We start from the raw sequence: 16,324 nt of genomic DNA, 5'->3' as shown, positions 1-16,324 counted from the left end.
TATTATTCTTTATTCTCATTTTAATTAATATTCAAATATGAATATATTATTTATAATAAATCTTAATGGAATCTAATTAATATTGCCATGTCACTTTTGTTCTGATTAAAATAAGTTTTGACATAATGACAAAAAGAATATAATTAAATAGAAATATGTACAAATGTAACAATAATTTATCTTAAAAAAGTAAATCTATAATGTTTTCAACATAATCTTAATAAACTTACCGAGATCCTTGTCTTCCCAAGTCTTTTTAGCTTCCAATAGAGCGTCGTAGACTTCTCGACTGGGCTCGGTACCGCTAAAGACGTAATATCTCGCTCGCACTTTCTTGAAGAATTCTAAGGATGTGTAGTACGAATTTCCGTGATGGGGTACATACGCCAAATCCATGTAAACCGGTTGAACCTTATTCTTTGAATCTTTTACCTTCTTCTCATTCTTACCGGGACTTTCCGAACGTTTTTTGTTCTTAATGTTCTCTGATTGAATTTTCTTCGTTTGTTTCCGTTCCTTTTTCGGTGTACTAGGTGCTCCCTTGTTCGATACTTCATTGGTCACTGGTGCGGGGGAAGGCAGCCTAAGAGGTTCTCCCCAATCTTTTACAACATCAAAATTCAGAGTATTGGAAGCTGTTTCACTTGAGCACGATGGAGATTGAGCAGAGTTCTTTAAATTAAACTTTTTGGGCGGTTTAGGAGACGGCAGCCCAAGAGGGGTCCCCCATCCCTCCAAAGGATCTTTCTTCGAATCACCTTTTGAATCATCTTTATCATCCCGGTACGAAGACGATGGATGGTCTTTTTCGTCGGTTGCTTCATGTCGAAGACTACCGTTCGTGTACCTGGATGCTATTTCGCTGTTGAAGGTTCCTCCGGCCTCCTTCATCTCTTTATCCATCAGAGCTTTATCGAAATCAAGATCGGCCTCGTCAACGTATTTTTTCGCATCTGGTTTTTCACCATAATCGCCGGCAGGCTCTTTTTCCACTGTGAATCGACTGTGAATGGGATCGCTGCTCTTCTGCATACCAGTCTCACCGTGGAAGGTTTTCATAGCAGAAATTTGAGGTGGTACCGCTGGCAGCTCACCGTAGAAGCTACTGCTCATCGCGGCCGCCGAGAATTCCACCTGTTTCTGCTCCTCTTGCTTATCAGAAGATGACTCATAACGACGTATTGCTTGCGGTGAATAACCGACTTGCGAGGTTGAGGAAAAAGATGGACTGGGTGGTTCATCGTCAGAATAAGTATGTCGCTCCTCGCTGCTACCCCATGGGTGTGTCATGACTTTGCTACGTGTACTACTATGTTCACTCGGTGGACTTGCCGGACGATCCTTTTCACTGGTTACATCATCAGATCCGGAACTGCCACCACGATGCAACTCCGAGGACTTGATACTGCCAATAATACTGCTGATCGCGCTTTCCGCGGCATCTTTGCTTGGCAAACGTTCGTCTACCTTCACATCAGTCTTCTCTGCCAACACAACTGTCTCGCCCTTCTCATTTGTCGTTTCTGTGACCTCCTTGGTGGTCGTTACTATTTCACCTTCGTCAGATACTGTCTTCGTAGTCGTAACGATAGTTCGAATCATCTCTCCTGATCTAAATCCTTCCGGTGTACTCGTTGAGGATCGACCGTCGGATCTTCTATCAGGTGTCGATCTACCCGACGCATGAGGCTGAATTACAGCGCCGTCTCTGATCAACGGCGACATAGGAATCTCTGGCGTAGACTTGCCACTGAAGACGATGTCCTTGGGCAGCGATATATCTGGCGAAGACTTACCCGAATAACTCTTGTCATCAGATATAAGTTCTCGTATCAAAGGAGACACTGGATGCTCGAATTTGTCTGTGTCTAAGCGTTCTTTTATTGTAGATTCAAGTTTAGCTTCATGTTTGAATTCAGGTGTCGATTTACCGGAATCGGAATATAAAGCTTTTACATCGGGTGTTGTAGTGCCCGATGTCACAGTCGTAATCGTTTCTTTGATGATCTTTTCCGCAGGTTTGGTACTTTCCGTCAATTTTTCTAATAATTCCTCGCCAGCCAATGTGTCCGTACTCTCTTTGACGTCTGTCTTCGTGACAACTTTTCCGTCCGGTCCGGTAATCGTGGTCACGGTTGTCACGACTTGCTTTACATCAGCGCTGGCTGTGTCAGACACATCTTCATTACTCACAACCTTGTAAGTTGTACCTGAAGTAGGATCTGTATAAGTTTTCGAAGGATCAGTTTGCGCTAATTCAGCATCTGCTAATTCCTCTGTCACGATTGTTCGCGTTGTTCTTGTTGTAATGGTCTTCACATATTCATCAGAATCTTTTTTCAAGTCGTCAGTTTCTTCGTCAGGTATGACAATCTCGCGTCTGATCACTTTTGTGATAATTTCAGGTTCGTCTTGCTCGATAATTTCGCGTTTTACAACTGTAGTGACTACTTCTGGCTCGTCATATTCCATGATTTCTTTTTGGATGATCTTGGTAATCACTTCAGGTTTATCTTGTTGAATACTCGACTGTTTAATTTCTTTGATTGTTTCTTGTGGTTCGATTCCTTTCATGACTTCAGTTGTCTTCCTAGATTCCTCTTCTCCAATCACTTCGTGTTTGATTGTCGTCTTACTTATAATAGCACCGCCATCCGATTTAACCGGATGATCACCGAATGTAACTGTCGCCGAAATTCCCGCAGTTTCTTCAGGTTTATCTTTATCGATAGTTTCCGTGATCTTGCTTTCTCTCAATATCATAACGTTTTGAGTAGGTTGCACAGTCTTCGTGTCTTCCATATCCGTTCTCGTTATGTGAGTCGTGGTCAGAGTAGATTCCGATAACTTTTCAGGCACTTTACCAATTGGTTCGATTCTAGAAGTCGCATCATGTGTAAATTCCGGAGTCGATTTTCCAGACAACGTGGTTATATGTGTTGTACGCATCTCCGTCATACCACCAACAAAGGCCTTGTGAAATTGACTCTCATAATCCGGTGGATAATCGGATTTGTCCAACTGTTGCTCCGATGCCGGATAAATATCCCTGGCATCATGTGGCAGCTCGTAATCTGCGTCCGTTGTTCTCTCATAGTGATACATTGCCTTATCATAGTCATCTTCTGGTTCTTCCTCTTGATAAATTTCCACATCAATTACAGATTCTCTTGGAATCTTCCTCTTTAATATAATTTCCTCCACGATTTCTAAAATAATATACCTGGGTAAAGAAGTCATGATGATTATCTCTTCGAGTATCACTTCCGTGATTTTCTTTCCTTTCTTTATATATTCTTCCTCCAAAAGCTTTTCGATTTCCATTCGCTTCTCTTCCGATATAAGAATATCCTCATCTATATGCGGCTCTGATCGAGCTGGACTATCCTGAGTTGATTTATCGGAAGGAAAAGGTTCCGGACTTGAGCTGGGACTAGCAGAAAGTGCCGCTTTTGAATCCCTGCCATATTGATCGCTCACAGCAGGAGATATCTTGCCATCCAGACTTTCACCCTTCGTAGTGTCGCCTGATCTTTCATGACTATGAATGTCTTCTTGAGTAATCTTTCCGAAATCTACGCTAGCTGGCTGATCTCTTTTTTTAGAAATATCCAGATCTTTTTCTACCGGTTCTCCTAAGTTGCCTTCAATTACAGTGTTCCTAGGTATTTTTTCCTGGACAATGATCTCTTCAATAATTGCGATGAGAATACATCGCGGCACAGATTTAACAATAACCATTTCTTCCAAGGCTTCCGGCGTGATCTTCTTTTTCTTCATAATGAATTCCTCAATAATATATGCTTCTACCTTCGCTTTTTGTTGCTGCACTAGCGGTTCCGCTTCGGATTCTTTTCCATATTGAGGCTCGGAGAAGGCTTCGTCATCTACGAAATCAAATACTGCGCTTCTAGGCACATTTTGCTGGTTAATAATATCTTCTATTATCTCCATTACTATAAACTGGGGCACTGAATACATCATAACTAATCTTTCGATCACCGACAGACTGATCTTTCTTTTCCTCACGATAAACTCATCTAAGATATACTTTTCGATCTCCGCTTTCTTCTCGGCTGTCACTTTAACGATATCTTCTTCCTCATCATATAATTTCTCTATCTTGCTCGATTGTCCGACGTCCGGCTCTTTAAAATCAGCAAATCGTTTCTCGCGTATCTTCTGCATCTTTTTCTCGATTGTCTCGGGAGAAGTTGTAGGACTCTTACTATCTTTCTTACATTCATCCTTCTCATCAAGTGGTTTTTCCATATCGAAACGCTTTTCCTCTTGAGGAAGTAACTTTTCTGATAATTTGTCATCGAATAAACTGGCTGTTCTAGATCTACTGGCCGGTGTTTTCTCACCAGCATCGAAAACGCTTTGCGAACGTGATCTATCCTTCGGAGTTTTATCCACTGGTGAACTAGCTCGAGACGATTTAGTAGATTCATCTTTCGGGACCTTTCCGGTATCCGAACTCGGCGAAATTGATCGTTCCTTCTTTGCTTCTAGTATTTGCGAAACTTTAATATCATCAAGCCTCTCACTAGCAACACTGGATGATCTAGACTTATCCTTTTGATCGTCGGCTAAACTTGGTGACTTCGAGACATCGGATGGTGATTTTGGTTCCGTCTTATCACTGATAATGCTTAATGATCTTGTCTTATCGACAAAATCTGGATCGCCGATTATGCCGGATGTTTTCAATCCGTCAACATCCATTTTTTCTATTGGCTGTTTATTGTCTACCGGCTTATCAAAAACGATACTTGGAGATACCGGTCTGTCGTGCGATACAATATCGTCTGGCTTAACATCCGTTTTTTCGGAAACTGTTGAAGGTTTCTCTTCCATAGTTTTTTCGTGCGGTATTTTCACATCAAAGAGACTCGGAGATTTATTATCAGCACTTTCATAATGTTCTTTAACACTACCCTTGTCATCCGATGTCTTCTCATCGGACTTATCACTAGCAACACTGGGAGTTTTGCTTCGATCAACAGGTGGTTCTAATTTGTCAGAAACAGGCGATATTGATTTTCCAAATAATTCCGCTTTCTCACTCGCAACACTTGATGATCTGGATTTATCGGCTGGTAGTTCCATTACGTCTTTAAGATCCGGTTTTTCCTCTGTAATACTGGTCGTTTTCGAGCCATCGATAGATTTCTTCTCATCAGATTTTTCACTTGTTATGCTTGGAGATTTGCTCCTATCCGGCTCTTCCTTCTTATCCAGAATTGGTGATCTTGCTTTTTCCACTGATTCTTTCTGATCAGACGTAATACTCGTGACACTAGGCGACTTTGACTTATCCAGTGACGATTGTTCTGTAATATCTGTTAGATCAGTACTACTCGGCGATTTCGATCGATCTTCGAGGCCCTTAGGATCAGTCGTACTCATCCTGGTAGCTGATTTTGATTTTTCATCGGATCGTTCTGTGACATCCTTTAAATCCGATTTCTCTCCAGCAATACTCGGAAATTTAGAACGATCAAACGATTCCTTCTGTTCTCCTGTAATACTAGAAGATATCGATTTCTCTGCAGTGACATCCTTTAAATCTGGTTTTTCTCCAGTTACGCTTGGCGATTTCGACCTATCTATAGGTTCTGCAACGTCGTTTAAGTCTATTTTTTCCCCTGCAATGCTCGGAGACTTTGAGCGATCAATTGATTCTTTTTGCTCGCTCGTAACACTGATAACACTCGAAGATCTTGACTTTTCCATCGGTATTTCCGTAACATCTTTCATATTCGGTTTTTCATCGGCAATACTGGGTGATTTTGAACGACCTGGTTCTTTAGATTCGCTAATGCCGCTTGTTACACTCGATGATCGTGATTTGTCTAACGGAGGTTGCATTATATCTTTCAAATCCGATTTATCTTCTTCAAGTTTCGGAGATTTCAATGCGTCTTTTGGTACTTCGGATGATTTCGCTACTGGAAACTGCTCCAGTTTGTCATCTTTAGTACTTGTGGCACTAGACGATCGGGTTCTCTCGAAATCTACTTTGTCTACAGAAACGCTTGGTGATCTAGAACGGTCACTTACTTTCTTGCTATCTGATTTATCACTAGCTACACTGGGAGATCTATCTTTATCATGTGATTCTTCAGTCTTATCAATAGCTTTAGGCGAATCTGGCCTATCAAAAATAGGGGATTTTGGTTTCTCTAAATAACGTTCCGTCACATCTTGAAGGTCCGGTTTTTCTGCGTCTATGCTTGGTGACTTTGAACGTTCGGTCTCCTTCTTCTCATCAGATTTATCACTAATCGCGCTTGGAGATCTAGCTTCGTCAATTGGTCCCGTTTCATCATAATGTTCACTCTCGAAAATAGGCAACTTTTCACTTACTGTTTCTTTCTCCATAATACTAGACGATTTCAACTTATCAGTTTTTTTCTCATCAACTTTATCACTTAAAATACTAGGGGATTTATCGAGAGATTTAATATCTTGATCGGATTTTTCTAAAGATATTGGTAATTCTTCGTCTATAGCCGATTTAATTTCTTTAATAGATTCAGGCAATTTTTTGTCTTCTTTGACAGCAACGTCTTCTTCGGTAATAGGTGCCTTTGCAAAGTACATTTCAGGTTTATCTGTAGGTGATTTCGAGAAAATTGTCTCAGCTGGTGAAATGTCCTCTGAATGGAGCGATTCAGGTGTTTTTGGAACACCAATCGTTCCTTCTTTCTTAGATTCTGGAAGCACCTTCTCGATTGGAAGTTTTGGTTTTTCAGCTAATTCTATCAGAGATTTCTGCGTTGTTGTATCAAAAGGTGAAGAAGATCGTGATTTTTCGATTTTTTCAACTGGAGAACTAGGTTTCTCGATTTTTTCTTCAGCTGGAGATTTCACTTTTTCGATCTTTCCTGCATCTTCCTTAGTGGAAGATTTCGGTTCTACTCGTTCTTCTTTAGGCGACTTTGGTACATCTTTTTCGACAATTTTATCTGATACCTTTGACTTATGCAATTCTGATTTTTCCAAACTGTCTTCAAGATCCTGTGAATCACGAGGACCAGCAGGTGATTTTTCCAAGCTGTCTTCTGGAGTAATCTTATCCTTACCTTCTGGTGCAGATTTTTCAGAAATACTATCTTTCTCGGGAGTAGTTATGCCTGAGTGGGAGTCTTTGTCTAAAAGTAATGAATCTTTATCTGGTGTAGATTTAACAGATACATCTTTAAGGGAATCATCTGGTGTAACGGTCTTTGTAAAAGTTATACTGCCGCTTGGACAAATCTCAGTTTCTTCTCTGCCATCCTCGCTACATGCTGTAACAAGCATTCTTTTGACAGTGCCTTCGTCAAATGGTTTTGGTATACTTGCTGATAATGTTTCTTGAAGGTTCTTCTCTTCCTTAGTTACTAGAGCTTCTTTAATTTCTGTGGTCTCTAACGGTTTAAATCTTTTATCATCTTCAAGTAATGCTATTTTTGGCTCTTGTATGAAGCCTGTTGTTTTCTCATCAATTACCTTTGAGCTTGGTATAATTGATTTAGAAATATCTGCTATATCAATTGATGATCGCTTATCAGAAGAATCTTTAGGTGTTTCCTTGCTTGAGTCTTCGATTAAAGACTTGTCTGCTTTGGAAATTGATGGCGTCAATGTCGTGGCAATCTCTTTCTGAAGAATGTCATCCGTCTTTTCCTTAGCCTCGTCTAAATATTTTTCAACAGTATCGACAATTTCTGATGTTTCGAATATTTCTTGTTCTTCAGTTTTCCCTTTCCTATCAATTGGTTTAATATCCTTTGCAATCTGAGGCTCTTCTATTCCCATCTTTCCTTTAGTTTCTTGCACGAACTTCTCGTCTGCTTCGATCACTTCACTCATAGTATCTTCTACAGATTCTTCAATGTCTTCTTTTTCTTTCATCTCGCTCGCTTTCTCAGGAGACGTAATTGGTACATTGCGTACTTTATATTCCTGCTCGACAGCTTCAAAGTCGTCAATCACATCTTTCTCATGTTCTTTCGTAACTGAAGACGAAATCTCTGAAATCGCTTTCTTTTTTGTGTCAACCGTATCGGAAATTCTTCTGGGTATACTAACAAATCCATCCACTTCCTCCTCGATGTCCTCCTCTTCGGATGTGGCCGATAACTCCTCTTCAGCGCTCATTTCTTGCTCAAGCACATCCTCTTTCTTGTCTTTTCTTAACTCAATTGGACTTTTTTTCTCTTCGGTGCTGGGCATTTCTGCCACCGATTTCGTCTTCTCAGTCAATACTTGCAACTCTGAAATCGCTTCCTCCTTGATAATGCGCGATAATTCTTCGTCGGTAACACTAAGTATTGTATGTCTCGGTATCTTTCTTTTAATGATAATTTCTTCGATAATCTCAATAATGATTTTCTTAGGCACCTTCTTTTTACCACATATTTCTTCAAGTTTTTTAATATTAATGTTATCTCCCTTGGTAACATATTCATTCATAATATATTCTTCAACTTCCGCTCTTTTTTGCGAAGTTATCGATTTCTTTTCTGGAATCTCTGTCTCTGGAACGCTAGGTGTCTCAGCCACTAATTTTTCTTTCTCGTTCTCAGGTGTCGTTTTAGATAATAATTCTTCCTCATTAATCTCAAATATCGCATTTCTGGGAATTTTTCTTTTAATAATAATTTCCTCGATAATTTTGATAATGATTTGCTTGGGCACTGCCATTTGAATAGAAATTTCGTCAATTGTTGATGCGGTAATCTTTTTTTCCTTAATAACACACTCATTAAAAATAAATTCCTCAATATAATGCACGCATTTAGCGGTCAGTTCTTGTCCGATTGGAGCTTCAGCAGCGGATTCTTGTTTCGTAGTTATATTTATTTTCTGCTCCTCTGTTATCTGCTCTTCTGCCGATTCTTCTAGCGATTCTTCTGGCGATTTCTCTTGAATTATTTCTGTTAATACTTCTTCAGGAACGTTTAGTATCATATGCCTGACAAGTTTTCTTTTAACAATGATTTCTTCAATAATTTCGATGACTATCTTCTTGGGCACAACTTTTTTAATCGAGATTTCCTGAACGATTTCTATAGTAATTTGTTTTCCTTTGGCGATATATTCGTTAAAGATATATTCTTCAATTTCCATTCTCTTTTCAAGTGTAATAGATTCCTTCAGCCTCAGAATCTCGAGATCGTCTGTCACACTTTCTCTGGAAAGTCCCTTCTTTGTGATAATCTCTTTGATAATGTAAATCACGCGTTCTCTCGGGATGTGCTTCGTTACGGTGATATATTCGATTACTTCGATAGTGACTTTTTTCTTTTTCGTGATAATTAATTCCTCAATTATTTCTTCAACGGGCACTTCCCTGCTGAGAATTTGTTCGATATCCTCCGGCAACTCACGATAACCAATTTCCAATCCTTCGTCATACATCTTGTCAGTGACGAATTTCGGCGAAGTTGGCGTAGAACCGGGGGTTACCATCACTATTTCCGCCTTCGCCGGTGAAACCTTTTGCTCAAAGCCGATCACGGATTCCTCTATCTCGTCTCCCAGTTTCTCCTCAAAAGATGGCCGTTTCGCAACTTCCTTCACGCATACGCATTCGATACCAGCCTGCATCACATCTACCCGAGATGTATCATCGTCCGCCGGCTTTTTATGTTGATTGCAAATATGTTGATCGTCCTTTAACATCTCTTCACAAATTTTTTGCGCATCCCGTTTATCCTTCGTTACATCCTTCACAGGCGATGTTACTATATCGTCCTTTTCCTTTACCACTTTTACACAAAGTTCTTCCTTTACCTCGATAGCGCCAGATTTCTCATATGGAAGTTTGTCGGGTTTCCCAAATTTCCCAAGCTCTTCATGAAATACATCAGCTTTCTTTGGTATCACAATATCCTCGTGAGCAAGTTTGAGTTTCTCTTCTCCTAATTTAACAACCTCGTCTGGAGATATTTTTTCACTCGGTATAGAAGACTTTCTTTCCGCCAAAATTGGGGAAATTTCGTCTTTCGATGATTTTCTGTCCGTTGAAATAGGTGGAATCTCTTCTTTTTTAGGAACTTGCTCATATAATGCTTTTTCGGAAAGAAAATCGTCTTCTCTGAGAACCTCGGCGACTTTCTTCACAATTTCTATGACATCCTTAGGTTTATCTTCGAGCTCGATACCGGCAGTGCCAGCAAGAACTTCTCCGACATCTCTAACAGCTTCTTTCATGTCTCTATATGGACCCTTTATTTCTTCTTCATATTCCTCTTCGAATTCTTCATCTTTTGGTATAGCAAACTTGACCTTCTCTGGTTCTTTTATATCGGGCAAGTGGCTTTCGATATGTGGCTTTATTTCTTCCAATTTCTCAGCCACCCCTTCCAAAGTATCCTTTACTACATCTTTCAGGGTAGATGGCGTTTCGTGTATCTCAGCTATTTCTTCTTTAATTTTGTCTTCCAAAGATTCCAATGAATCTCGTAAACTATCTTTCACGGTTTTGAATTTTTTCGAAGCTTCCTCCAAAAGTGCCTTTACCTCTTCTACATCCTCTCCGATATCTTCTTCTTTCAAAAGTTCAATCTCTTTCGCAATTTCCTTGTCTTCAACTGGTTTTATTGACGAAACAGCACTTGATACGTCCTTTACAAGGAATGATTCCTCGATTTTAGCTTCTATTTTTTTAATTTCATCTGACTTATCAACAGGAAGTTTTTCTTCGATATCCGATACACTCTTCCTTTCTGTGTCCAGTAATTCTTGCTCTATAAACGCTGCGATATCTTTGATGGTAGCTATTTTCACGTCAACAATCGTGGGTTCCGCCTCTTCGAATGTCTCGGGTTTGTCAACGGGCTTACTAATTTTAGGGAACATCTTCTCCATATCAACCTCTTCCAAACGCGTTTTCTCTTGCACTTTTGGTTCTTTTGGAGAACTCGATTTTGAGGAAGATTTTTCGTCGGAATCCTTCTCAGAATCTTTCTTTTTCTTGGTCAATTTATCGATACCTTTTTCAAATTTATCCGCTACCTTGCCAAAGAAACTAAAAACACCTTTCTGCTCTTTTGTAGGCGGAGTAGGCGATTCTTTATCTTCTTGCGCAGTTGGCGATAACTTCTGCTCTTTTCCCTTCTCGAAATCTTCCATCCTGTAAAGCTTAGGATCGACTTCTTCATGAACCGGAAGATCGGCGACCTCGTCTGGTGTTTTAACAATGTCTCTTTGCAAATTCGGCATCGTCTGACGAACATCAAATACTTTGACTTCTGGCTTGGCAGCCACAGGAACAGTTTCAGGAATAACTTCCTTTTTCAGCTTTGCAGGAGCATCCTTCTCTTTTACTTCTTCTATAACATGTTTTTCGTCAATATCTTCTTTTATTTCGTCCAACGGTATTCGCTCGTCTTCTGGCAAAGTTGGAGCAGTTGTAGTGGCCCCCGATTCTATTGTTGAGATTCGCTCCTGAGATTCTTCCATCTTTTCGAGAACATTCTCTTTCTGATCGACATCCGGCTTCATGTCCGTATCGGTTGTTTTTTTCTCCGATGAATCTAATTTATCTGGACTTAAACTAGATGGCTCTTTCGTGATGTCCTCGCTGTCTTTTTTACCGGAGTCGTCTTTCTCTTCGGCTTTCTGTACAATTTCGGCTGCAGATGCTATTATCTCTTTTACTTCTTCCTGTAACTGTTCCTTATGTTCTGAAGATAACCCAGCGATGTCTTTCTCTCCTTTATCCAAAATCTTTTCTACTTTCTTTTCCGGGCTGTCATCTTTTCCCTTCTCTTCAGGTTCCTCTTTCTCGCCTTTTTCCTTCATCGCCTCCACGTCTTTTAATATTTTTGCCTTTTCCGACTGAGCTTCGTCAAGAACGTGCTTTTGTTCGCCTTCGCCACTCTGAGCAGAATCTTCGGTATAAACTTCTTCCTTCTCTACGATAAGATATTCATCCTCTTCAGTCAATTCCTGACTTTCTTTTCTAGAACCTTCTTTCTTAGGTACATCTTCAATCTCAGCGGTAACATCCTCTTCTGTGATATCCTCCTCCTTTTTATCAATTGCTTCAGCCGTGATTTCATCATCACCCTCAAAACGATCGTCCTTTCGAATCTCTTCGATTCTTTCCGCCTTCTGTAAAACAGCTTCAATTTCCTCAACTACCTCTCGCTCTTCCTTGAGATCTGCCAACACTTTACTTTCTATTGAATCTAGTGATATATCTTCAGATTGTTCAATTAAACTCTTATCAATCGGTTTTACCACTTCTGATTCTATGCCAGATGGAGTGGAGACCGTGGATGAATCGGTAGTGCCTTTGTCGCCCTTCACTTTACGAATAACACCGTCTTTGTCGGATTTTACAGAAGCGGTCGGAGTACTACGAGTAGATTTCGCCGGACTACCCGGCATACGAGCTTTATTGGGACTAACCGGTTTCGCACGACGACTGATCGGCTTTCTGTCCATTGGTTTAGGTTTTGCGGTTACCTTGACAACGGGCGCCGCAGAATCCTTCGAGGCGGACTTCTCGACCTCAGATTTCTTCTGTTCCACCACTTTCCTGTTGTTAGCTTCCTTAGCACTCTTGGCTGGAAGACTTGGAGCAACCTTGACCGCCGGTTTCACCTTCGGCACAGCTTTCGATATCTCTGTCTTTGTTGCAGCACCGTTTAGAGTCTTCTTCGGAGTAGTCGGGGAGGATTTCACGGCGTCTCTTTTCTCTGAACCGAAAGGTTTAGTTTTTTTCTCAATCAACTTCGGCTTCGGAGTTACTTCGCTTTTCTTCAATTCAACTTTCACTTTGCTCTCTTTTAGTTCTTTCTTTTTTGGTTCAGGCTTAGGCTTTAGTTCCTTAGGTTCCTTAGATTCTTTGATTTTCTCAGGCTCTGATTTGATTAAATAAATTTTTTTTATATCATCTTCTCGTTTTTCAGATTTCTCCATTTTAATTGGTTCTTTCTTGGGCTCCTTTTTCACTTCTTTCAGTTCTTTTTCAATTTTCTTACTTTCTTTTGCCTCAATCTCGATTTTCTTATTTTCCATAACTTTCTTTGTCTTCATTTCGGTCTTAGGTTTACTAGTAGGTATAATAGGTGTCGATTGTGTGATACCCTTAGGTACAGTCTCGTCTGCGGCCTTGATGGATTTGGGCTCCGACGGTTCTCTCTTCTCTTTCTTTGGCTCAAAAATTTTCTTGGGCTCCTTCTCGATAAGACTAAGTTTTTGCTTGGTTGGCTTATCTCTGAGCGTTGCTAGAGATACTGATGGTGATAGAGTCTTCGCTGAACATACTGGGTGCTTCAGAAACTCCAGATGTTTTAATCGTTCGAAACCTTCAAAGATCTTATGTTGCGGCGTACTGCCGGGAAAAAGAATCCGCGTGATATGATCCTCGGGATTGGCCGGTTGCCAAACTAGAAGCGCACATATCGACACGAGATTCTGGATCGGGAATGTGAGATTGTTCGAATCTTTCTTGTGAGAACCTGCAAACAGCTTCGAATCTGACGTATGCCACTTCGCCAGGAACTCGCGCACTTCGCGAGTGTCCTTGCTCGGGCTGAGCACGTACATATCCAATGTGCCATGGCCCACCTTGTGATAGAGATTGATTGGATCAGGATCTCTGTAGCAAGGATGAGCGCGAAGATTAATATGTCGAAGATTCACCACCATTTCTTGACCAATGTCAGTGAGGTTGAAAATGAGCGGATCGATGTCCTTATCGCCATCGGGTGAATTTGATTGTCTTCTTTCCTACATTATATGTATTTATGATAAGAAAATATATTGAATGTTAACGATTATTACGAAGAATTTTAATTATAATTATTATAAAATACACTTAATTTAAAAAATTAATGGATTGAAAACAATGAATACTTACGACTAAGTTACAGAAGAAATGGCCGATCTGAGGATAGACTTGCATCTCTTTCTTCTTGCGAAGAACGCTAAACATGCCGCCGATGTTACTATTATTTATCCTAGTGACTAGAACAGCATCCAATCGGTCTAGATGCCTGGTGAAATCCCAGAAGCATGCTTTCCTAGCAAAGCCGCCGTCGACGAGCATATTGAAGCCATTTATACCGAAAAGAGCGGCATCACCTTGCCCACCGGGGAAGACGTATAAGGTAGGATGACTAAATCTAATGTTTCCAACGACGTCGGACGGTTCCATAAGCTGGTCCAGTGTTTGCGACACGAGGTACTGTCCAATGTAATTCGTAAAACTCATGATAGCCGGTACGCCGGCTGTGAGAACATCATCGGGATTCACTCTGACTCTGCATGATCTGTTAATGAAAAGAACACAAAATATGTAAGAAATAAATATATCATTTATATTTTTAATTTTTAATTATTATTTTTCATGTAATATCATATTTTCATTATATATGAAACAGTTTCTATTACGTGATACAGATCAGAATTGATCATGTAGAAAAATATACAAGATATGCACCTGCAACAAGCTTCTTTCGACAATCGATTTGTCGTCCAATCGCCGACACCTGCACAATGTATATCTACGGTAACGCTATTTTCATAGGCACGAAGAACTCTTTGCACCTCATGTTCGCTGAACGCATCCAGAAAGTCTGCGAGACTGAAGGTTCCATCCTGAATAACAGAAATTGTTTGTCAATTTGTAATTCAAAACTATTCTCCGTCAATATTTCGCACAATTACGTTTTGTTTTTGGCAAATAACAATTGAATATATTCGTACTAAGTAAATACCTGCAGTATCCAGGAACCATTACCACCGAATGTATATCCAGCGTGTATGATGTGCCGATGTTTCGTGAAGCTTGCTAGGAGATTACGAATACACTGTAATAATGTATTCGTCTGTGGATGAATGAGAACTTCCGTTACGAGGTTCTCGGTGGCATATTGGATCAATCTTTCGCCTGAAAATTTTATTTTTATTAATAATTTATATGACAATAATAATTAATAACTTCTATACAATACAATAATTAATTATGTATAATATAACATACAACGAATCAAATTAACATATTTATAACAATAAATTACCATTTCTGGCTTCTTCGCCTTCGGGGGCTTGCGCTACTAAGGCCAATAATTCCTTCTCCAGATCTACGTGACAACTGTCCTTGTCCCATGATAGAAAACCTACAACAATCGAAGAGTAAAACGACGATTGCTAAGTATAGCTGAACTTTTAAACGGGATCTTCTTCATACATGTTAAGCAGATACTGATATCGGAAAACTTATAGAATGGAATCTGCATATAAATCACTGCTCATCTTCAAGATTGAGTGTAACTTTAGGTATTCCGGTGACATGCTCTCTCATGAACTTGGCCAAGCTTTTCTGAGCCTGGCTCTGATATTTTGAATGGAAACTAGGTTGTTCTCGTTTTAGATCATCACTGTATATGCGCGGCTACGTTGAACTAGCAAAGTCAGCTCACCAAAATTAACTGTAAGCGAATATCTATGTATCTCGAAAATATATAAATAACAGAGAAAGTATCTCTGAGGATTATGAATGTTATTCAACTTTATAATTCTTCTAAAGAAGCCTTTTTAAACATTGAAAGAAAAAGAAAGATTAAGAGAGATATTTTAAATATTGCTTAAAGTCTTTTTAAACATCGTCCAAGTATGAGATTTATAGGTGAATGGAACAGTAGGTTATAACTGCATAAAAAAACGTATAAGACTGCAGTGGTTTGGCTTCATAGAATAGGGGTAGTTCAGCCACCGAGTGATGTAAGGTTAAGGTTAAAATATTAGAGACTATATCAAGACCAGTTAGAGATTGATTGATGAGAAAAGTAAATGAAAAAAGAGTATTACATTACAACAGCACAATTAATGCAACAAACATATTTGTTTGATGTAGATTGAAACGGATATGAAAAATAATACATCTTCATTTATATTTACATTAGCGCTGATTTACAATTACAATTGTGATAAAATGATTTCACACAACGTTTAAAATTAAAAAAGGCAGCTCAAAAACAAAAATTCATATTAAAAGATATCTTATAATTAATATCTGGTAAAAATTTGTATAGGTAATTATCTGTTTATAATGTATTGTTATTATTATATTGTCCATTATTAATAAATTAAGATACTTGCAATTGTTTAAAATGATTAGAATAATATTTTTACTATACGAACATAAAGGATTAATTACGAATTACACGCAGTTAATGTAAGAAAAGAAAAGAGAAAGTGCATCTCAAAACTTAATTGAATAATTAGGATGAATGAATCAGCAGTCGCAATTTGTCATAAGGGTTGCTTGGGGCGGTCGTTTCATGACGTCACCAACACCGCACCCCGTCAC

General features: G+C 39.4%; 1 protein-coding gene across 1 annotated transcript in view; it reads right to left on the bottom strand.

Annotated features, from left to right (window-relative positions):
* The window catches only part of LOC108780709 (microtubule-associated protein futsch), a 67,790-nt gene that overhangs the window by 2,514 nt on the left and 48,952 nt on the right, over window positions 1-16,324 (bottom strand). Inside the window, exons 2-6 of the mRNA XM_018548500.1 lie at window positions 15,033-15,131; window positions 14,730-14,902; window positions 14,453-14,610; window positions 13,871-14,282; window positions 231-13,740 (exon numbers count right to left, since the gene is read on the bottom strand). Of these exons, the coding sequence (XP_018404002.1) occupies window positions 231-13,740; window positions 13,871-14,282; window positions 14,453-14,610; window positions 14,730-14,902; window positions 15,033-15,131 (14,352 nt within the window). The remainder of the gene's footprint in view (window positions 1-230; window positions 13,741-13,870; window positions 14,283-14,452; window positions 14,611-14,729; window positions 14,903-15,032; window positions 15,132-16,324) is intronic.

The sequence above is a fragment of the Cyphomyrmex costatus genome, unplaced genomic scaffold, assembly GCF_001594065.2.
Source record: "Cyphomyrmex costatus isolate MS0001 unplaced genomic scaffold, Ccosl1.0 scaffold726, whole genome shotgun sequence".
NCBI lineage: Eukaryota > Metazoa > Arthropoda > Insecta > Hymenoptera > Formicidae > Cyphomyrmex > Cyphomyrmex costatus.
This window is presented reverse-complemented; position numbering and strand designations above follow the sequence as displayed.